The following is a 23128-nucleotide window of genomic DNA, read 5'->3' as shown; positions in this document are numbered from 1 at the left end:
TTTAAGACAATACCAACATTTTACATATAGTTTATTGTCATTTAATTGATTGCAGTACCAACGATATTTAACAAAGGTTTAAGTGGAACACATCCAAAGGCAAATTTCATTCAACAGAGTCACAGGAAACAAAAGTAATCAGACATAATGTAAGACTGATATGGATTTTTTTTTTGTCAATGTTAGCACAGTCTAAACATTCATTTCCTTGGTCGGGTCCCCGGTGGGACCGAACTGTGACTGAGAAAAAGGCAAAATGCTAAGTTTTGAATGGTCGCAGGCTATTAAGACATGCAGCTTACAAGATCAAATGAGAGCAATGGCTTTGCTTTGAATTTCTATCCAAAGTAAATCCCCTTTAATAGCCACAAACAAATATGTACACCACGGCCTCTAGCAAGTGAATGTCTGGTTGAATTCAGGGCCTCTGTCTTCAAGGACACGCTGATAAAAAGGCTCGACACAGAGTTATAGTAAGTAAGCACTGTAAGCAACGACTGTACAGCAGCGCAACTGTTATGAAACTGCCACTTTACACACCCAGGAAACAAATGAAGCAGAACTAAGTGAGTCTGACAGATGAGAGCATTCTCCTGAAAACTCATAAGACAATTCACTGTTTTGTGTAGAGGAAAAATCCACCCAAAAGTTATTTTATGGTGCAAATATTGAGCTTTTATACGAGCAAATCTCGCAGAGCCAAAGATGTTTCCTATTTTTGTGCTTGCGTGGGCTGCGGTGCAATCAATTCCAAGGTTCACTCTGACATTGTCTCAAACAGAAGCACATTTTGTTCTTGGAAATGGGCATCATACAGAACATTCTGTCAGAAATGATGTTTCAGAAGCCAATGGAAATGCTGAATGCTTATCCTTAATAAAAGGATCTAGACATTTGAGATATAAATATAAACAGATAAAACATTAAAGGAAAAACCTGAATGAATGAGTAGAGAAAGAGAAACGATGCAGCTGCACTTCATGATGCAAAGAAGCAATTAACTCAAGTCCTACTGGCATGTATGAAAATGCTGAATCCGGTTAATTTGTATGTTGTATCAAGATGGGAGAAGGAACAGATGGCAGTGATGTTGAAAGAGGTTTCATTGTTGGGGCTTAAGTTCAGCCGAGTGTTTCAATAGCAACAGTAACTTAATTTGTGAGATGTGAGGAAAAGAAGACCAGACCGACTCTGCCTAGCTGACTGTTACTTAGAGAGGGATGTTATCGCATCAATCCTTCATTACAAAGATTAATGCACATTTGAGAGTTCAGCTGTGCACAAACCACAGATGTGGAAAAGAGTGATATGGTGAGTTGAGTCACGAGGGGTCAATAAACAGCTTGATGAGTATGAAAACGATGCAAATCCCAAGATCTCATCCCTATGGCACAGTTATGTTAGTTTAGAGGCTCTGGAACAACTTGCCCGAGGAAATACTGCAAGCTGAGTCAGTAACTTCCTTTGAAACAAAGCTTAAAAAGTACTTTTATTTCACGGCATTTTTTGATTTTACTTACTTCTAGTTTTCATTATCTTTATGGGTCATGTTTAAATTTCTTTCACACAGTGATTTTATATGTTATCATGTTATTTGTATGTTCTTATTTTTGTATATGCAGCACTTTGTAACATTATTTGGAGAATTGCTGCATAAATTAAGATATTATCATGATTATTATTAGTATTAGACCAATGTGTAATCGTATGGAAGAATGGCCAGACACCTCACTAAGACACCTTTACCTTGAATATTCTCTATTTGCACCATAAGGTTTCAGAACACATGGGTGGATTTTTCTCTTTAAACTCCTCTAGACCTGTTTACAAATCAAATTCATTGTTAGCAAGTATTTTCAGCTGGTTTGGGGGATACAGCAAAATAAGTATAGCAGTAACATCTATTAACAATGTAGCATTTGTATTGATAAGTCTTCAGGTCAAACCACCGAAACCTTTTCTCCCACTCACGTAGGACTATGATTCTAGATCTCAGGCTTCTCGTGATGTATTCCAGTTGTTTTTTTTACATAAGCTGCAGCTCTTCCAAAACCAATATTGACTGGAGCAGAGAGAATTATCATCTGATCCATTTGTCCAATGTACAGCGGCTGCAGCTCTTAATGGAGCTCCCATTATCGGGTGTCAAGTTCATGCTCCTATTCTCACAGGCTGACTTTGTGGACTTTGTGGATAAGAGACAGGAACTCGCCGAAATATTTCTAGTTTTTAAACAGTCAGCCTGAGTAAGTTTAAATTAAACATTTTCAAATTGGATGTGATTTTTCATTAGGAAATCTTTGTCCAAAGTACATTGCCATATCAGGCACTTTGCAAGTCTTTGGCTTTCAGAACACTTTTACAGGGAAAACCCTTAAGAGCACTACAGGCTAAAAGAGAGGCATCATCTCATCACTACATGTAGGCGTGCCGTGTTTACCTCCGGGAGAAAGAGCCTTTAACCCGAGAGCGCAGTAAGGTGTGTTAATTTTGCAGAAAATAATAAAAAAGAAAAACATATTAGATGCTATTGTTCACAGTTAAACATAAATAAATAAGGATGAACAGTACAGGTTTTATGGAATATTAAATTCCCAAAAAAAGTAATAAAATGAATGTTCTGGCTAAGGAGGGAGAGAGAGGCTTTAGTAAATTACTTTGTTTACATTTCAGAGTAAGTCGTCACCAATCAACGTGAACGTTGGAGTGCAAATGAGGTTATGAGCGATAAAACGTTCCTGCAAACGCGGCTGCTGCATTTCAAAGTGAAACATATCCGTTCTGATTAGTGGCATTACGGAAAAACCTTAGTTGTAAAATATATTAAGGCGTGATAGCCCTTTTAGGCAGGGAGTTTGTCGATCTGCCACTGCATTGTGGGATTGCTGAACACGGCCATGATGCCTCTAGTCGTCCAACCAGAGGCGCCTTCAGTTCCTCTCTCAGCGCTGGAGTCTCCTCCTTCTCCATGGGATGGTTTACTGACTGTCAAGACCCAGCGTCCTTCTGCATTTGTCCCCGTTTTATCCCCAAATGGGTCGGCTCCCCTCTGTTCCCGGCTGTGTGATCCTGCCCTCTCCCTGTCTTTATCCTTATGGTCAACACTGTGGGCCCCTTAAGTCCGGGCCCGACATGGTTGTGACCCTCTTCTCACTGTGTGCTCCCGGAGGCGAGAGCTCGGACCCGGTGTCGGCTGATGGCGTCCTCCAGGAACCCCGCCACCTTCTCACTGTCCTCCTACGCACAGCAAACAACACAGCTGAATCAATTTCCAAGACTAGATATGAAATGCAAATATTCATTTAAGAGACAAAGGAAGGAAACAAGAAGTTAAAAAAGCTTTTATATTTACCTCAGTAATGAAGGCATGGTGAACAAGTTCACTGGCAAGGTCTTTGGAGGTGTCAGCTGAAAGTTACACATACAAAAACCTCAGTTACAAAAATCTGCAACACAAATGGACCTACAGTGTGTGCAGAAAGTATGGATATTTATGGTTAAAGCTGGTGATGTTTAAATCCGCCAAAGAGGTTATGTCTGGATTGTTTTAGTTTGTCTGTCTGGCTCTTAGTCCAGATTATGCAACAACTACTGGACAGATTACCATGAAACTGGGTGAAAGGAAAAAGCATGTGTCAAGTAAGAACCAATTACATGTATTTGATGCAGATCTGAATCAGGGGGAGGGCATTTTTCACAGTTCCTTTTTTTTGATTTCACAGAGAATAATTCATGGTACTTGATACATTTTAAGGGGACCGTTGGTGGACTGGGTGCGACTCAAGTGGAGTGTATATTCTCTGGATCATCAGCAATTCAAGCAAGACCAGAAGCTACACCTAACAACATAATTCCTCAAGAAATTCGAATATTTTTTTGCCTAAAAATACACAACATACTGCGTTATTAAAAATACTAGAACGTTTTTACAATTTGAATATTCATGACCTAGTTCCAAGAGATTTTAATCTTCAGTAGTAACCAGTGGGATTGGAGCTGAACACCAAAGAAAGGCAGGGAAAGTCAGATGGTACTAAGAGACAGACTGACATTTTGTTGGTTTAGATCTTTACATTATATTTTAACAATAACACAAGTATAGAGTAACAAATGCTTATAGGTTGTAATGGAAAATTATTACATATCATGACACAACAAGCAATTATCAATTCTGGATGTTTAATTCAAACCGTCTGCGGACGGTTTACAAAGGTCAAGTCACGACAACAGACTTGACCTCAATGGCACAGAGCTCAAACATCACGGTGACAGATATGAGGGCAATGGCGATGAGCTCTCAAAAGTACACTCCATTTATACAATCAGATCCCTCCTCTCCACAGTAAAATACATTTGTCCAATCAGCTTCTCTCCATGTCGTTTACAGGAAGACCAGACATTGGTCTCTGGCGGTCTCTTTGAAGTTTGAACAAGATGCTAAACGCATCTTGTTCCAGACCCGTTGAGTTTCTCAGAGATCTCCTGTCTCTGCAGGTCACACCTATTAGCCTTTGAAGCTCCCTGCTGCAGAAGACTTAATTGGCCCCTGTTGAGAAACCTTTTGTTCACACTAGACTGAGAAGGCCACGTCTATAAGGCCCTTCAAGAGTATTATGCATAGTGTTAACTTGAGCTAAACTCTGACTATGAGTCTTAAACACAGAAATACATCTTTCAGTAAACTTCTTTCTATATAAATGTAATCTGTTACATTTGAACATGTCTAAATACAAAATTCCCATCACAAGGTACAATGAAAATCAACTCACTTGGAAGGATGTCACAGCTGAGCTGCCTGTGAAGTTTATCATCCATCTTCAGAAACAACGAGAGCTGAGGAAAAATCACAAGTTCAAATTAAATCAGGCTCGATTTGTGGTTATTATATAACTAGAAAACAAAGATGCTGCCACAACGATAATAAGAAAAATATCAATGTGCTTATTAATCATTAAAAAGCTGTCACACTACGTGACTCACATGAGTTTTGGTCCCTTCTTCATTTGACTCCAAATTACAGTGCATCTGAAGAACCTGCAACATCAACAGAGGAAAAAGGTCACAGACGAAAAAACAAAAGTGAAATGGAGACACAGCAAAAATGTCTTACATATGTTTTGGTTGATAATAAACAGGCATATGATTGATAATAATAATAAAGACATGCAGGTCCTGTTAGACATAGTTTGGCTACAATGATAATGACAGTGTTTTTCCATGTGGAAAAGTAAAAGTGGCCGAAGGTAGAACAGAACTTGTTTGACGTGGATGTTGTGTGTCTGCATGACTGTGCATCTATCACTGTTGTGTTGTTGACCTTTCTAGATTCTGTCTCCTGAGGTTCAGGAGTCGGCGTCTTCACTGTCTCGACCTGCTCGTGAGACAAGGACAGGGCTCGAGGGACGGGATGAGGCCGGGACGAGGCAAAGTTCATCAGCGGGTAAATGCCATTCCTGAAGAGAGGAGAGGAAGAAATGTTAAAACCTGCTGCTTTCGTAGACTCGGCTCTAAATCCAGTCATATGCTGTAGTTTCACTCACTTCACATCTTCCAGAAACTTATCAAGCTCCAAAGGAGACACGTGTGAATATCTATTAAATAAGGAAGAACACAGAAAGGAGCACAGTGAGGGTTGGGGCACGATTTGTCATGAGATATTCACAGGAGGCCAAAGATATGAGATGGATATTTGATTTTACTTGAGCTGAACTCCCGGTCTGTCCTCGTGTTTTATCTCTGCCATGACAGCACTGGGGTCGAAGGACTTGGTTTTCTCCTCCACGCAGTTCTCAGGGAGCAAGTCTGTGGAAGCAACACAGGTTTAAGGATAATTACAGTACAGGTACATATACAACGAAATGCAGTTTAGCGTCTAACCAGAAGTGCAAAAAAGGCAGTAAAAGTGCAGAGTATTGTGCATATTAAAGTGAAAATTTAAATAAATAAGATCTGTACAGTAGAAATATATATGGAATATTACAGTATTAACAGGAATTGTAAGATATAAGGACGATGAATACACTATGAGCAGGATAAAAATAAAAATAAAAATAAATATGAATACACTATAGGCGGGGTAATATAGTAGTAAAAAAAGTAACAGTAAACAGACTTGAAACGAGTAGGCAGATAATAAATATTTTTGCTAAATCTGGGGAGACGCTGATGATTTCATGAATTAAAGTGACACATGCACAACTGCAATAGTTTGTCAGCAATGTGATTAAACCAAAAATCCCAAAATGTTAAAATTTACTATACAATGTACATTTTAAACCTTTAACTGCAAATAGAGGCGAATAAAAACACCAATGTGACTTCTTGGTCCTATGACAAACAAACCTAATGTAATTCCATGTAATGTAATGTGTGTCAATATTAGGTCTAAATTTGTTTGTGTTTGCATGAGAAGAAGGAACAGAGGGATTTCCGAGCTGGTCCTGTGGAGGTGAGACACTCACACTGGTTGTTGATGAGGCAGTGGGCGGCGAGCAGTTTGAGGGAGTGGACCTCGAACAGGACTCGGTGGAACAGGAGGTCGTGAGCCGTGGGACGGAGCTTTCTTTCGTGACGCAAACAGGACTGTGTGAACTCCTGCAGGGAGCAAACAACAGAACCAGTCCAACACATTACATGAGCGCCATGCAGCACCACGAGACAGATTATTGAGCGTCACTGACGACAGGTTTCATCGGAACCTGACACAGTTCTCCTGCGTGAGGTTTGAATATAAACCAGGAAGCAAGGTGGTGTGTGTGGGCGAGTGTTGACTGAGTTGTGTGTTTTAATCTCCATGTTGTCCTTGGCTGCACTGGTGTCTATTTAGGACGTGAGGTATTTCGGACACTCACTCTCATGAGAGGGTCTTCCAGAGATTGACCTGCATTGACGATGGCCTCCTTGGACACAGCTGCATCCCCGTTGGCCTGGATCTCCAGTACTGCCATCTAGGGGTGCAAATATAATCTGTGTTAACACAAACGCACACGTAAACAGACACACAGGAGCGAGTCATACAGCATCAATGTGCTTCTCTCACCTCGAGAGCGCAGATGCCAAAGGAGAAAATGTCCATGGCGTAATCGTCTTCGCCGGCTGGAATCGGAGACGGAGAAGCAGGGAAGAGAGGGATGGTGAGAATCAGAGAAAAACGAAGACACTACTATCTCTGAGATCTGGTGAAATTTGGTGCAGCTTGGTTGAATTTAAGCGAACTGCTGGGCCTTGCTCTTCGAATTGTGTCACTGCATTTCACAGTTAGAAGTCTAAAATCACACGTGTCCAAATTCCTTCAAAGAACAAAGCAATCTCTACATCTACGCAAACCATCCATTAAATGTCTCCAAATGACTAGTGTGGGTTTTTCTAAATGTTAAGTGGCCATTTGTACTGTGTTTCCAGTGATTCACTATCTCCAACAATGACATATGATCAGTCAAACAGTTCACACGGCTACTGAATGTGGTTTTAATTCCAAATTATTTCAGTTTTGCTGCACAAGAGACTGAGAAAATCCTCTGTCCTTCCACAGGAAAAATGGCAAAACTCTAAAGCTAAAAACCTGCACACAACCCGACTCTGCTACACTTGCCTCCATATTCCGGAGCGAAGAAATGCAGATTCCTCTGCTCGTCACGATGTTGCCTCTCTTTACCATGAAGACTGGCATCTGGAAACACTGGTTACACAAAACACAGATGACATAGATGGATTAGATTAGAAACGGTAATGTAAGATATAAATATGACACCAATGAAAACAAACGTACATGATCCACAACAAAATTAATCTATTTCTTACCATTAACAAATAGCCGGTGCCACACTGTGGAAAGAAAATTAAGCATACATTAGATATTTAGTGTGTTTTGTAAATCTGCAAACATTAAAGAGGTGTATCCAGAGAGCCATAGTCTAGAGATAACAGCTCGCTGCAGTAACATAAAGAGCCCTGCTGGGAGCAGACCTGAGCCGATCTTGATGAGGCCGTTGTGCTGGATGAAGATGGTGTCGCACGTCAGGTTGCCATGGATTATTGCTGGCTCACAGGAGTGGAGATAACTGACAGGAAATGACAAAACAACGTATTGATGTTCAGGTTAGATAACAGACACGGTTCATGTTAGAATCCTGGAGAATAAAGTGAGTCAGTACCTGAGAGCTGAGAGAATCTGAGTGCACCATCTCTTCCAGGCCTAAAATAAAGCAACAAGAACCTTCTAAAACATTTATATCAATGACTCTAATACATTACAGTACATTATTGATCCTTCGTTCTTAGGGTTTAATGGACATAAGGCTACACTCCAGCCTATGTAAAGCACTTTTAACAATGATTCTGGGCTTTGAATTATTTAATGGAAAAATGTGCACCGACCAAAGAGATAAAACGACTTGCTGGATGAATATCAAAATAGGTTTTGGTTTTCAAACCCACAACGTTTCAGAAATCCAATAAATGTCGGTCCAGACTGAGCCACCCTGACGTCCAGTTACATAACCTCTAATCCTGCAGGAAATACGGAGAGTGATTGGACGGCAGCGCCACGCAACACAAAGACCGATACAGTGTGTGACCAGAGTGAGAACACTGACCTTCACATTCATGGTCTTGTGGTTCTTCTTAGTTTTCTTCAGGAACTGCTTAAGGCTGCCTGACGACATGTATTCCGTGATGAATATAACCTGTGGAGGAAAAGAACAAGGATCAGTGTGTAGTGTGAATGTGTACGTGTGTGTGTGTGGTTGTATGTCTGTGTGTGTGTGTGTGTGTGTGTGTGTGTGTGTGTGTGTGTGTGTGTGTGTGTGTGTGTGTGTGTGTGTGTGTGTTGTGTGTAGACCTCTCACCCTAGCCTGGCTCTCCTGCATGTCCAGCCAGTACCTGTGGAACTTGACGATGTTCGGGTGTTCGACCTGCATCAGGTTCTCAAACATCTCCTTGATCGTCTCCTGGAAAACAAACCTCTCAGTTATTCACACGTCTTCATTTATCCTCAGTGACCCAACAGGCTCCTTCAACCCCTCGGCCTTTAACAATAAAACTATAACTACAGGTCAGTGATCAAAAGGGGGCCTGGAACCCAAAATTAAATATATAAATTGGAAAATTATGCAACGAGAATAAACAAAAGCTGGAGGCTTCGAACTAGTTTCCTATTTTGTGTGCTTTAATTTCCTCTTTTTTATAACTGTTATTTTAATTTTGCCCGATATTGGCAAGGGACTGATAAAGAGTTGATGTTTGTGATAGAAGTTCATTGCTCCATTATTATTTTCTACCAGCACAAAATCCTGCATAAGCTTTGGGGCTTTTAGTTTGAATATCTCTTTAAAATTACTTTCACTGCCAGAGCCGACACATGGAAATGACTACAGCTGGAGCCTTCAAACAAAGACAACTGGACTTAATTAATATCTAATGACAAACTGACCTTTATCATACTGGGAAACACATGTCATATACATAATGTAAAACAATAATAAAGGCAACAAATTAAAGTAAATACATTGTGTGTTGACTTTAGGTAAAAAGAGCCGTGCTACCTCCTGTGCTTTGAAGACCTTCTTGTCGGAGAAGAGCACCTCGTTCCACACCACCTCCACACCCTCTTCTGTGTCCATGGCCAGGGACGCACTCTCCACCCCAGGGACATTTCCTTGGCTGACCTGCAGGGGGCAGAAAGGAGCAGATATCGGATTTAGCGTTAATGCAAACAGGGCAGCTGCACAATCTCAAATTGCAAATCCACATTTTCTTTAAAGATCAACCTGAGTCACCTGTTTACACGTCCTGCAGACATGAAGCAATATTTCAACTTTGACTGACGCCTTTTACCTACACAGCCATTTAAGCCTTTTTACTCTAAGAAATTTAATATGAAGAAAAAACAGACACGACGCCAGCACTGCCATCGCAGGTCAATAATAGACCAGTGACTCACCAATGAGAATGGATACAAAAGCTTGAGAGGGTTCTCGCTGGTGACCCAAAACAACACGTAGTAGATGACGGTGTAAAGCAACAGAGCATTAGCGGCCACTCGCTAAAATACTCAACAAAAAGAAGGCGGTTCTGAAATGATTGGAAATCCTCTCCCCCCCAGCTGTGACGCTAATATCTGCTAAAAGCTCCGTATAATCCATTCACGCAGATCTGACAGTGGTAACTCTGGGCCTCTCGGTGCGGGGGGGGGTCTGTAAGGTAGAGTGTGTCAACCACATCGAATTCAGGTTGATCTAATCAGTGTGAAGGATAATTCACTCCACTCGGGTGATGTGCTCAGTGCTGCCAGCCGTGTACAGTATGAGATGTGAATGAGCAGCAGCTTGTGGTGGCGGGAGGGAAGAGATGGATTAGTGGGAGAAGGAGCGGGAGCAGTGAGGGGATTGGGGACGAGGGATTTAGAGCGATGAGACACAAGATGGAGGAGGTGGCGGCACAGGCGCTTCAAGAACTGCAACCAATAAAAAAAAGAAGGGAGCAGAGAATAGGCAGTGGCTGGGTCTTTAATCTGGCAGACGCAGACCGCCCGGGGCTCCATCCCTGCATGAGGCAGCGTCTTATGCAACAAAGCGCTCAGGACCCATCATCCCAGGATGTTGCTGCTTCAGCTGAATCGACCTGAACTTGCAAGCGGAGGTGAAGTCAGTAAAGAGACTGAAGTGGGACCAACCTCCTTTGCTAATAAGCATTTAACAAATATAAGATCCCATAACTGCAGCTTCCCAAAGGGATAGAACAGTAGTTAGTGAACATATTGTTTTGTGGACAGTCCAACGATTGTTTATTTATTCATGGTTTATTTGTTTGGGACGGATGCACTTGATAGTGGGTTAAAATGAAGGATAAAATATAGAGAGATTAAAAAGGAACAGGGTCCATGGAGTTGCAGTAATGAGGTCCCGCCCACACAGCTGTCAATCACGACAATTCACCCCTTTTTATATCATCACTAACAAAACTAATTAAAACCAAACCAACTATTTGAGCCCACATCAGTGTGATAAGAACTGTAGCTTAAACGATAGAGACCATCTTTGAGAATTGGAGGCAGCCGACCACTAGGGGGCGATTCAAAGGATTTGGCTTCACTTTCAGGGAAGCAGTCGCTCCTCATGGACATTTAATGAAATCACTTCATAAACATACATTTAGAAAACGTGCACTTGACCCTACTCTACTCTATTATCATCATAAATGGTTTGAAAACGTCAGCTGTGTCTCTGCAGCTCGATGACGGGGGAAGCAGCTGAACAACTATTATCTGGGCTCCTCACTCCGTCTCAATGACTGCTTATTACTGCTAAATGCTAACCATTGATTTGTTCCACACAGCTCCACTTGTGCTGTGACGTCGTCATCTTTAACCCTGCGAGTAGAAAAACGTCTTTCTGCATCAAACGGCTCCAACAGGAGGACGGTTGTTTATTCAAGGAGAAAATCCCAGCGACCACAAAGGGCTGATAGAATTTTACAATCAGACTTTTCAGACTCCGCAGATGTCTTCATGAAGTCAGCAAGGGAAAGAAACGCTCCAGTGAATGTTTGGTGGTTTGTTTTTGGCTCAGCCTCCACTAACACTGCTCCCTACAGGGTTTACTTTACAGATGAGGTGGGCAGCAGAGAGGAGACGACATATAATCCCTCCACTCTCCCACTCCACCAAAGATAATCTGATTACTGGTATTACAGAACAACTGCAGAAGGAATTCCTTTGCTCTGATGGCTGTCAGGGCGGACTCATGTCAGTTCCCCACATGGCTCGGTGCTCGGCTGCTGTTTATTTTCCCCTCCAAGCTGAGAAACACTGCGTCCCCTGTCCCTGCGTCTCTCCTTCCCGGGGGTCCGCTGCTCGGTCATGGTAGCGTGAGACTCGTAAACATTGCCCTGGATGCTGCTCCCTGATTGGCCTTTGGAGGGGAGGTGGGTTCTAGGGTGTGGACATGGTTTTATGGATCGTGTGTTCATGTCAAAACAAGACCAACTTCTGTCCTGATGTTTGTGGAGTCTGCATCTGAGCCGGGTAAAACTGGATCCGACACCAGCCTCTTGTTACCTCACCCCACAGTTTATTCCTGTACGCTGCTCACTCACACCCTGGTGCTTGTGGTCTGAGATTTCCCTCATGTTCAGCGAGTGGGGGAGAAATACAACTCAGAGGTAATCTGATGACACAGCACTATGGACAGAACTGAATATTAATGACTAATAGATTGTTTACACTTTTAGCTGATGCTGCTGGTTGCTTTGCTATCTAGGGCTCAAGAGCACGTGCAGATAACAAGGGACAAAATCTGGCCACGAAAAGTGGAAGTGTGGAATATAACAAATATAAAATAAACTAGTAAATACCCAGAGAGATTCAAAAACTTTAAATTAGACTAAAATATACAGTATCTGCTTGGCAAGCCTTCCAATGTGCAACCTTATTGTTTATAAGTTCACTCGCAGTACTCATGTATATATGTATGAGGGCAGAGCCAATATGTGTATTTTACTCATTTGCATTTTAATCAGTGAGGCTTTGAGATATATTTATTTATGAAAACTACTTTCTGACTTTTCATAAACTCAGTTGCCAGTTCAATCCAAGCTAAAAATCTCATCTTCTAGCAGTTTAATGGAAAAATCCTGAAAGTAATCAAATTCGAATGATGTTATAATGTCCAGCTTTAGTTTTTTAAAGCGAAAGTAGTTCATCTTTATGAGGAGGATGCAGTTTGTGCAGCTCTGGGTCGTATTGTGTAAGACTTTTTTTGTCCATTCAGCAGATTTCAGTTTATTTTGTGCTAATAGACACACCCTGCTCTCTGTGCAGAGCTGAGCTGGCTCCTGCTATCGATCCATGCAGGCGAAAAGCTAAAATCTTCTCCTCAGCACGATGATTCCAGAAGCTTTAGCTGGAGCGTCTGCAGTGACAGTTTACATGCAGAGAGATTCAGGGTGGGGTTGCTTTAACTTTTGCCCCGAGGCCGGAGAAGTATCTGTAAATCAGCTATAGGGTCCGATGAGGGAGAAAAGACAGGGGGGTGGGGGGCATGGCAGCTCTTTCTGTGGGACTCTCGCTGCCGAGGCATCTTAAATGAAAGCGTGTCTTTGTCTGACACTGTGTGTGGGTCCAAGCTGTACAGTAACAAAGAGCTTTGTCTCCTACATGTGTCGGTGCCTCGTCCTACACCTCATACCTCAACGATGAGCGGATACGCCCCACAGTATGAATATTTAATAAATAGATCTGGTACGGAAACAAGGCTCCACCCAAGTAAAGCGCCTGTAACGCGGTGTGACTTGCCGGGCGAGTGTAATGTATGTAAATGAGCGCAGGCTTCTTTCTCGTCCACATTGTGACGCCGCGTCTCCCGGAGAATTCACCGGCATCAAAGAGGAGCAGGATCAAAGAGATGGACTCGAGTGTTGTGGGAAAATGCAAGAGAGGAAAATCACGTCTCTGCAGTGAGGATGTTTGAGAGGAGAAAGAAACCGCCTCTTCGGTACAGACAGGGTGTGTGTACTGCAGTGACAGATTTACTGTGTATTGGTTTGTTTGCTAAATCTGTTTGTAAGGCTGCAGATTTACGTCTGTAAAAACCTCCAGGGATATTCCAATACAGCTCTGTAACCATGGAGATTACAGTTTGGAAGAGGTTTACAAGCGATCATCTGAAATGGTCAAAAATCTGATTTGAGAGCTGCTGTAAATAAAGATGGACGAAAGGACAGATCCCCACAAGTGAAGCCAAAGTGGCTAGTTGCACAATAGGTCATAAACCCGACCTCCTCCATGTTAGTGGATGGGACATCAACCACACTAATAAGCCGAACACATGACCATGAAAACATTACAAGGAAAGTTAAGGGCTGAGCTGCATTTCAATCAAACTCATCCTTACTTACAGCTAAATACTGAGAATCATAATAACATTTATTCTTTCCAACCCTGTCAACTTTTACAGAGAAGCGTCACCGAATCCCACCAGAGTTGAAACCAGACAAGACGAGATTCCCCGACTCCCACTCTCCTTGTTCCTGGTGTACGGGCCCTGAGCCACTGACCGTCTGCTGACCTTCACCAGACCCACGAGCTGCTGAACTGTCCGCCCCCCCGCCCCGTCCTCGCTTCAGGATGTCACATGGACACAATAAGGTCAGCGTCTCGGATAATGTGTGTGCGTCCACTCAGCGTGAAGGCATAACTCGATGGCACCAGCCGTGAGCAGGTGACAGGAAACGTCTAGGCCTCATTCAGACGACCAGATTATATCTGTGTGAGAGATTCTTTCATCGTGCAGACGAAATTAATGTTAACTCGTCTGCAGCGTTTCTCAGATCGACGCCCTCCGTATCCCACATGATCTAAATTAAAGCGCTGGCAGGGTCCCTGACTCTCCAGAGCATAACTCTCCCAAAGGACGAGCAGGGGTCAGGCGGGCTGGCGAGCAGACACATCAGCCCTCATCATGTCTCACTTGTTCATTTTGTCATGGAGCAGTTAAAGCTCCTCGCAGAGAGGAATGCGGGCCGAGCGCGGCGGGTTCAGCCGAGCAGATCGATGCAGGGCGGAGAGAGAGCGGCTGCAAAACCAACAGGAACCGACGTAGTCACAACACGGCGAAAGACCAGCGAAGCTCTTTCAGCTCTTTTCATGAAGCTCTGAAGCAGAAGAGAGTAAATGAAACGTCCTGTTGTTCTGTAAAAGTATCAGACATTTTTTTAATTAAAAAGCTTTGCATGATATCAATATTTCTGGAACATGAGGAGCATTGTGAGGCCTTCATGAGAGATTCAAAACATGCTTTTTTCTCAGAGATGCTTTTGTCTGTGGGTCTGTGTTGGTCTGTGTTTCAGTGTGTAGCTGTAACCGCGCTGTCCTCGCTCCCATTGTCACCGAGACAAAGCTGCAGATTTATAAGTCCGGCGGGAGAGAGTCGGAAAAAAACCCACGAGTGCATCGGAGAAGAAAGAGGCTGACCTGACCGGGACGTGACGAGCATGTGGAGCGTCAAAGAGCAGCGTTACATAAGACTATTAAAACCTCATTCTTTTAAATGAAACATTATTTTCAGACTGACCACAAGGCAGTTTCCCATCATGCACTTGTCTGCGTCAATTCAGGAATATTCAGCTATTTTAATAAATCATTCACTTCTAGAAGGAGAGGTCGTGAGTGACGTGTGATTTATGAGCAAAGACTCTGTTGGATATTGTTATTAAAACTGTATTGCAAAAACAAAAAAAAGTAAAAGTGTTATGATCTCAGGTTGAATATAGTCTTTTTTTGCAAACCATTACTTTTTATTTAACAATATATTCTAAATTCATTAATACATATATTTGCAAAAATGCATGTTCCTGTTCACAAGAGGTTGAGTTTTCCAAGTCATCTTTTTATGGTCAACTGTTTTTGATATTCACAGCTATGCACGAATAACAATTAAAAAATACATAATATATAGTTTCAATCAAATATAGCAATAATAATATTTTCCAATAATACTAAAAAATATATAAATATTCAAATATATTATATTACAATTAATAAAATATGTCACAATAATAGAATAATTCTATAAAATAAAATAATATTTAGCGTAAATATAAATTTGGCTAAAATACTGAATATGATTAATTATTCTTTTTGTATTACACTAAATTACACAAAAATATGATGATGAGTTTGTAAGATTTTAGCTTCTCAAATTCAGTATCTTTCTTGGAAGTGGTTGCAATCGTTATAATTATTAAATACATAAAACACAATGAGATGAAAAACGTTCCAAGGCCCAAACATCGTATTTTCAAACAGAATAGGCCCGAAAACACAAAAAAAAAATCAATGTTATCTAAACTGCAAATATTAAATTCCTATCAAATGACTAATCAAAAAATCACGTTGCTGAATCTGTTAATCAATCTGCTGTGAACCGTGAACAAAAACACGTTCAAGCCTCTGGAACCTGGAGTCAGTGACTGTTCACACAGCCACACCCTCCTTTCTCCACCATTCAAATCACAAGGTCATTATTATCTGCATGTGTACATACGCGTGCGTGTGTTTACAAAATCTCTGCTCAACCTCTGAGCACAGACAAAAAAAACCTTGACTGACATTTATAACATTTGGGGTAAAGGTAGAAAGACAGATTCAAACAATTCAGAGACAAGAAGCATGTTTACACAACAGAAATCCAAACAGGTTCATGACAAGCGTTTGCGTTTTTCTTTCATTCATGAGTGAGATCGGTATCAGTCGGGAGCCGACATGACGAGTACAAGTCGTAGAGTTACCATCTGATAAGAAGGTGAACCAGCAGACACAACTCATCGTGAGCTGACAGGTCGGAGAGAAGAGAGAAGGCCTCATCACGCCGCTCTGACCCACGTGACCCTCCTCCACTGAGACAGGTCAAAACTCACATAAATCCACGTCTGGCTCCGTTATCACCAGACGATTTGCTGCGCTTGGCTTTTTCCTAAAACAATCTCCACGAGCTCCGGCTGCATTGTAGTCTTTTATCTAATCTGTGTTTTTCTTTTGATTTGCTGATTTTTAAAAGGACGAAGTGTAGAAAGGGGACGATATGCAAAGGTCGTTAGGTGTGTGTGTGAGGGGGGGGATCACAATGTCACAATTACAGGCGACACACCACAGCTCCACAAATATTTATGTTGGCAGGTGCTGCAGGAGTGGAAAAGTCGTTTTATGTTTTCACCCCTGTGCGTTTGTGTGTTTGTCAGCAGGATTTCAGAGAAATGATTAGTCTCTAAACCAGTTATTTTAGTTCATTACCAGATATTTTGTAACATACATGTAGATTTTACACAGCTAAAAAATACACAACAAAAAATGGAAATAAAATTAACTCTTACATGTGATCTTTTTTGTTTTGTTTAAGACACAAACACACACACAAGAGATTTTAAAACTCCTCTGTAAAAAAATATTGTTTCTGCTTCTATCTTGACTGTGAATTATTGTTACTTATCGGTCGGCATATTCAACAATAGCAATAGATATGTACGAGCTAATAGTGGAATCCATTTAAAAACGAGATATATATAATAATAACTGATTTATACTGATATTTTCAATATATTCTACAATATTTTTCAAGAAAAAAGCATCGGCGCAAACCTAACGTAACATCAAATATAATTTGATATTTTAAGATATTTAATGAACAAATTACCCTCTACTGAGAATTATTTCAATTACGTCAAATATTTTCGCCTGATGTCACATTAATTCTCAACCCAGCGCCGGCTTCATTGGAAAAAACAATAATTTGTTTTAGCGAACTTTAATTTGTGCCTGAAATAACGGGAGGAATTATTAATTTCCTGTGGGGAGGCCACGCTGCTCCTCTCCGCTCTGAGTCCGTGAGGAGCACGAGGTTAACGAGGCCGACCCGCTGTGTGCGTCGTCTCCAATAAGACAAATGGACCTCGGATCAAACAGAGGTCCAGTGCAGCAGGAGACGCCTGCAGAGAGGAGCGGCTGCAGCAACCCGATAGATTCAAACCAATATATGATGCATGCTGTAAGTCCGCAAATTAAATTATAAAGTCATCCGTTGTTTTAAAAACCAGAGAGAAGCTGCTGATGGAAACAGATTCCTCACAATCACCATGTGTGTTTGAAGGAATCCAGTTTTTATGGCGTAAAACCACAGTAATGAATCGATGTGAAACACTGACACGGCCTCTAATATCTTCTGCAGCAGCAACCAATTCCAGTTTCTGAAGAAAAATTTAATTGCAGAGTTATTACTTCTGGCCGACGTCCTTACATAACCCTGCACAGGCCGATTCACAGCTCTCCTGCTGAGTCATAATTGTAGAAAAATCTGGGTGAATCGTCAACAGCTCTTTTCTCCGAGATACCGACCGATGATACAGCTGTTTGGCATCGATCCAGTTCAGCTCACATTCAAACGATAAGAATCTTCTCAATGAAAAACACTAACAGATATTTCACAATCGCTTCTCTCAGGTAAAACAACTCAATTTTTGTCTCTCTGTTTTCCAGTTGTCTTTACTCTGCTCAAGTCCTTGTTCTGGAACTTTATACTTCTACTTCACTACAGTACACTTCAGAGGGGAATATTTTAGTTACTAATTACTCCGTAAAATAAAAATTATGGATAATAACTATCAAACAAATAACATTAAGTCAATTTTTTTGGTAGAGGTAGAAAATAATCAACTATCATTTTTGGCTCTTGATTTGGTCTCCTCCACCCGGAAAATATCTTGCTCATTTATAGCCTAACCTTAACCCTTCACTCTGTGTTCACCAGATATTTGCCAACTTAATCTACTAACTTTATCTGTTCACTGTTTAGTACCGAGCTCTATTTGCGCACAAGGTTTACTTTAGACAATTATTTGTGGAATAAAAGCCGCCTGTTACAGTCGGAAACGCCAGTGACGAGAGCACAGAGCAAAGTTTCAGGCTGTAAAATCAAATGTGTGTTTACATTGAGCAACTTTAGATCCACATGGAGATAGATGTGATAGTAAAACCATCATTAATGCATTTTATCAAAGAACAGTCATAGTTTACAGCTAGTTTTTCCCACATTTCTTCATGTTGAAAATGTACGACAGGGAAAATCATCCCGAAACCGCCCTTCTTTATACTTTGTGTGACTTCATCTGTTTTTGTCGAACAACATATTGATTTATGTAATCAGAAAGTGAGAAAGAACCCTCTGTTCTTTTGTAAATCCACATTCTATTGGAGCCATGTACTTTAACTGGCCACAGAGATGCCTGTTATTTCAAAAATGCTGATTCAATCCTCTTGGAGAATTTGGCACCTTCCTGCGTTGAGGCACTCGATGGCGTTAATTAAAGTTTGCAGGCTTTCAGGTCTGGACTTTGGGACTCGGCCTCAAAGATTCCATTTGTATTATAATCACTTGGTTTCACTCACATTCTCGATCACACATCTAAGACTGAGAGAGAGAAGCTTTACCAAACAAGGACGGAGTGTTTTGCAACCGGTCATTTTTCTCTCCAACAGTCTTGGAATAGAAGCAGTGTTCCTAAAAAGACGTGAGTGTGTTTTTCTCCGACCTGAAACTGGCCCCTTTCCCACTTGTTCCTGCAGGAGTTTTACGAGGTCTGGCAGAGCGCGCCTGAGTGTTAAAGTTCTCCATAAAGCAAGGCACTTTCTGCCCACTGGATTACCCAACTCCTTGTAAATCCGCACACACTGCTTGCTTCATTGCTACTACAAACCCAGAGAGGAAGAGCAATATGTTGTGCGAGCTTCCAGCGACCACACCCCCCCTCCTGCTGCAACCCAGGCAGAGGCTACTGCAGTACAGCCTTCCAGCCAAAGAGGTTACTCAGGGTAAAGACTCAAAAAGGCTTGGCAAAAGGTTGCAAAGTTGCTTTTCTTCGAGTACTGGCCACCGCAGTCAACCAGGAAGAGGTACAAGCTTGGATTGAGTACACAGGAGCCGTCTCCCTGTGCATTCTGGGACGAATACAAGCTCACGAATGAAAGGTGAAAGTAAGAAAACAACAAGCAGGAGGAACAAGTTGTGTGAGGAGAGTGGGAATGCGTTTACAGCCCAGGATTGGTGTGTTTATAGTCCACAATTAGTCAGGCGGCTGGATGTGAGTTTGTTAAGAAGGCCCCATGTGGACAGAGAGGCAGATATGAACTAGAACAGAGGATAGTGGTGTTCATCGTGTTTATCCTCCAGTGGGATTAAGCGGAGAAAGTGAGAGTCAACCTGAGCTGTTCAAACAAAAAGCCTGTTGGCAGACATGCATGGTCTTTCTGTTAATCCCTCCACTTACTGTTATGTAACGCTACCAGTCCAGAGTTTTCTGCACAGTCCATTACAAAACTTGTTGTGATTACTCTAGCTTTAAGCATGAATCATCACCACAGGCCGAACAAACAGCCCATTTACAAACAGGCAGGTTTGGAACAGGCGCTGCACGAGTTCACGCTGGAAACCAGGACGTCCGGAGTAAAGGCTGCAGGAGCCAAAACACCACGCGGCTATTTATAAGAGCCATGAGATAGTGTTTTACAACCCTGGCATCATAACTATCACGGAGTAAACAGTCGACAGGATTACAAAGTGACCTTTTCAGGAATATGAGCTCACACATGTGTTTGATTGCCCGATGACACGGATTTGCAAAGTTGAGCCAAATTCAATAAAGAAGTTAGAAGACACCAGCACGAGCTTTAATTGTCCTCAATGATCTTCATGTTGAACTTATTCTCTCGTCACGTATGATGAAATCTGAATTCTAACAGCGTCCTCTCAGCCATTCGAATAGGTCTAAATCCTTTATTCTGCTTTTGTAAAGACTCTATCAAGACCTGGGACAGAAAAGTGGAGACAGACATTGGGATGAGATGAATCAACTCTTAAACTCAACATGATAAAACATAAGCAGCCTGACAGGGAATAAGGGGAACATGCTTTAACCTTCAACTTCAAATAGAAAACAGCGAATACAATTAATGATATCAGACTGGACAACCTTTTTGAAATTATTATACGTGTCCATCCATTTCCTTTAAATAAATACTTTAATTTGACTCTACTAATATTATATTGTATCTGCTACATGTACACTACATTTAAAGGAAGAGAGCACATGACCTCTGTGTCCTCACAGCGGCTCAGGCCTGAACCTCAGTGCCCAACACAGGGGGGGGTGGCTCAATGTTTAATTCAGCAGCCATCTCCCAGATTGATGGTTGCTGGGACGCTCGGATCCAATTCTAATTTGACTGTTTTACTTTCAGCGTCCTGAGCTGCATAAACAATGCGGACACATTCAAATTCTGAATGCAAACTAGGGTTGCAAATGCCAAACAGGGGACTGATGAGGGAGGCGGGGGCCGGGGGGGGGTCTCACAGGTTAGATGTGATTTCTGCAGGAGGGGAAAGGTTCCAGGGACACGAGGTAACAACACTAGACTGAGCAGCTTGATAATTTTGCTCTTATTTGGTATGAATATTTTCATTCATACATATTATGTTTCACCTGAAGTGTGACGGCCACATCTTGCTTTCAGGTGTTGAAACAGGGGGGGGGGGGGGGGGGGGGGCACTTACAGTTTTCCTACTGTTACTGTTTATGAAGAAGGAGGCGACAAGTCCAAAAGAAAAAGAACAAAAGACAGAAATAGAGATATCAGTACAGTGGATGTGGAAAAACACAACAAAATCTAGATAAAAAAAATATAAAAAATCATAGAGTCAAAGAAAAGGGCAGCTGCAACCACACACCACATTCACTCACTTATGATTTAACCTTAATGTCCAACATCTGTCAAATATCTGTGTGTTCTCTTTCTACAGACGACTCAAAAGTCCTTTTAATGTGCATATTTGACATAGACACACAGGAATCCATATCTGGTTTCACAGGTCTAGATACAAGCTTGTGATGTTAAAGTGAACAGGAATGAGTCAACACCCAGAAAGAGTCAAGAACTAAACCTATAATGCCAGACACCATCTATTTAGAAAAAAATATTTTGACGTTTATTTAATTCAATTTGCCAAATGTCCCAACGGCTGACATGGAGGAGTTGAAGTTATAAATCATGTTGTATTATGTTTTGAGTTTCCCACCATCAGAAACGCTGCAATTAAAACGCTCCACAAGTAAAATCACTGTCATTATCTGTGGGAGAAGTTGTGTGTAAAGAGGTGTTACACAACCTTTTGTCGCTCCGTCTGACTCAGCTGGGTTTGTGTAACATTCTTTAAGTCTCATATTTACACACATTCTTTGAAGTTGGGTCCTGTAGAACCGCAGGGCAGCTGTGTGACCTTTGCCCTGAAGCAGAGGGAGCGGTGAGAACACTCAGATCCAACAACAAGCCGAGCGTCTTCAAGGGTTTTATCTCCTCTGCGCTCTGATAGCAGCTCTTTTAAAAGGATATTATGGGATTTCACTCAGGACTCAGTAGACAAACACACATTTATAACAGGCTTCCCACTGTGACACACATGACAGGAAATAAACGGTGCCTGAGACTATTATTATACACTGAAACCGCGTGTGTGTGTGTGTGTGTGTGTGTGTGTGTGTTTGTGTGTGTGTGTGTGTGTCATAGTCCCTTAAGACTTAATCTGCAAAGCTCTGAATTTAAAACATCTCCACTTTTTATGCATCATGTTCCAAAGCAAGCGGTCCTTATGCACTTTTATTACTTTTACCACAGATGTCTTGTTTTCATTGCTGTTAGTCTAGCACCAAAATATGCAAATGTTTTGAAACTTGTTGGAAGGATGGAAGGAGGAGCTTCCATCACGATTCCTCTTTAACATGTCATTTTTGACATTCTTGTAAATGTGCCTGCCTCACCTTGTCTGACTTCGTCCTACACACTCTGTGCTCTGGGTTTGACAGAACTAATCCTGATGTCCTTCATCTTTTTACTAATCTGGTTATTGTTGCCCTTCAGAAACCTAAACTGGGTGTGAGATTAGAGGGAGCTGGTTAACAAAGCTGGGTTTATTCAGGAAAAACATCCTTGGGCTTGTTGAAACATGTAAGCTACAGACGTCAAGATAGCCCCTCACTTCATTTTGAGCTGTTCTCTAAACCTAATTACAGATTCCACAGTTTCCAGCAATTCTTTGGAAATGCGGCTCACTACCCGATGAAGCTACACCCTGATTATCTCTACAGAGGCTTTAAACTTCCTTAAAGGCCCAATAGTTTAAGAAAGTATATTCCTGGAGCTGCTCCTTTGTCCTGATCTGCGCCAAATTGAGTTCTTTCAAGGCCCTTGTTCCCTACTTCCACCAAGTTTTGTCGAAATCCTTTCAGTAATTTTGGCCAAAAGAAATACGGACAGGGGGAAAAGACAAAACTCCTTGACAGATGTAATAAGGATAGAGTTTCAGCCTAAATTTAAGTCAAGAAAATCCAGCTGCAAATGTTCAGACTCCAGTTTCAGTGTGAATAACGCCACAGGCCTCATTACTCATGAACAAGGCAAATACAAAGTTTGTTCTACAAATACGTCTGAATTGAAACAGTCATTTAAAACCCAGTCCAGCTGCAGTAGCTCCTCAGGACATTGATGTCATGTGATGTGAGCTACATGTACCCTGGCAGCTCTGGGAAAAGC

The 23128-nt window shown here is 41.7% G+C and overlaps 1 protein-coding gene and 1 long non-coding RNA gene across 4 annotated transcripts in view; one reads left to right on the top strand and one right to left on the bottom strand.

The window, feature by feature from the left end:
- Positions 1-14: 14 nt before the first annotated feature.
- The window catches only part of nrbp2b (nuclear receptor binding protein 2b), a 29751-nt gene continuing 6637 nt past the window's right edge, over positions 15-23128 (bottom strand). The window contains exons 1-18 of one of the 3 annotated variants that reach the window (XM_061093659.1): positions 16414-16459; positions 9543-9665; positions 8847-8948; positions 8595-8684; positions 8154-8194; positions 7966-8060; positions 7801-7824; positions 7592-7678; positions 7040-7095; positions 6852-6947; positions 6462-6594; positions 5700-5802; positions 5541-5591; positions 5318-5453; positions 4981-5034; positions 4770-4833; positions 3353-3408; positions 15-3237 (exon numbers count right to left, since the gene is read on the bottom strand). In XM_061093659.1, the coding sequence (XP_060949642.1) occupies positions 3151-3237; positions 3353-3408; positions 4770-4833; positions 4981-5034; positions 5318-5453; positions 5541-5591; positions 5700-5802; positions 6462-6594; positions 6852-6947; positions 7040-7095; positions 7592-7678; positions 7801-7824; positions 7966-8060; positions 8154-8194; positions 8595-8684; positions 8847-8948; positions 9543-9620 (1353 nt within the window). In that variant the 5' untranslated portion in view covers positions 9621-9665; positions 16414-16459 and the 3' untranslated portion in view covers positions 15-3150. Of the gene's footprint in view, positions 3238-3352; positions 3409-4769; positions 4834-4980; positions 5035-5317; positions 5454-5540; positions 5592-5699; positions 5803-6461; positions 6595-6851; positions 6948-7039; positions 7096-7591; positions 7679-7800; positions 7825-7965; positions 8061-8153; positions 8195-8594; positions 8685-8846; positions 8949-9542; positions 9666-16284; positions 16393-16413; positions 16460-23128 lie in introns of those variants that run through there. The other 2 variants (XM_061093658.1, XM_061093657.1) reach the window with 2 other exon arrangements.
- LOC133027053 (uncharacterized) lies at positions 11877-15229 on the top strand. Its single transcript, XR_009683252.1, has 3 exons — positions 11877-12159; positions 13953-14143; positions 14845-15229. It is a non-coding gene; the product is annotated as an uncharacterized LOC133027053 (long non-coding RNA).

The sequence above is a fragment of the Limanda limanda genome, chromosome 20, assembly GCF_963576545.1.
Source record: "Limanda limanda chromosome 20, fLimLim1.1, whole genome shotgun sequence".
In the NCBI taxonomy this organism is placed as follows: Eukaryota; Metazoa; Chordata; class Actinopteri; order Pleuronectiformes; family Pleuronectidae; genus Limanda; species Limanda limanda.
This window is presented reverse-complemented; position numbering and strand designations above follow the sequence as displayed.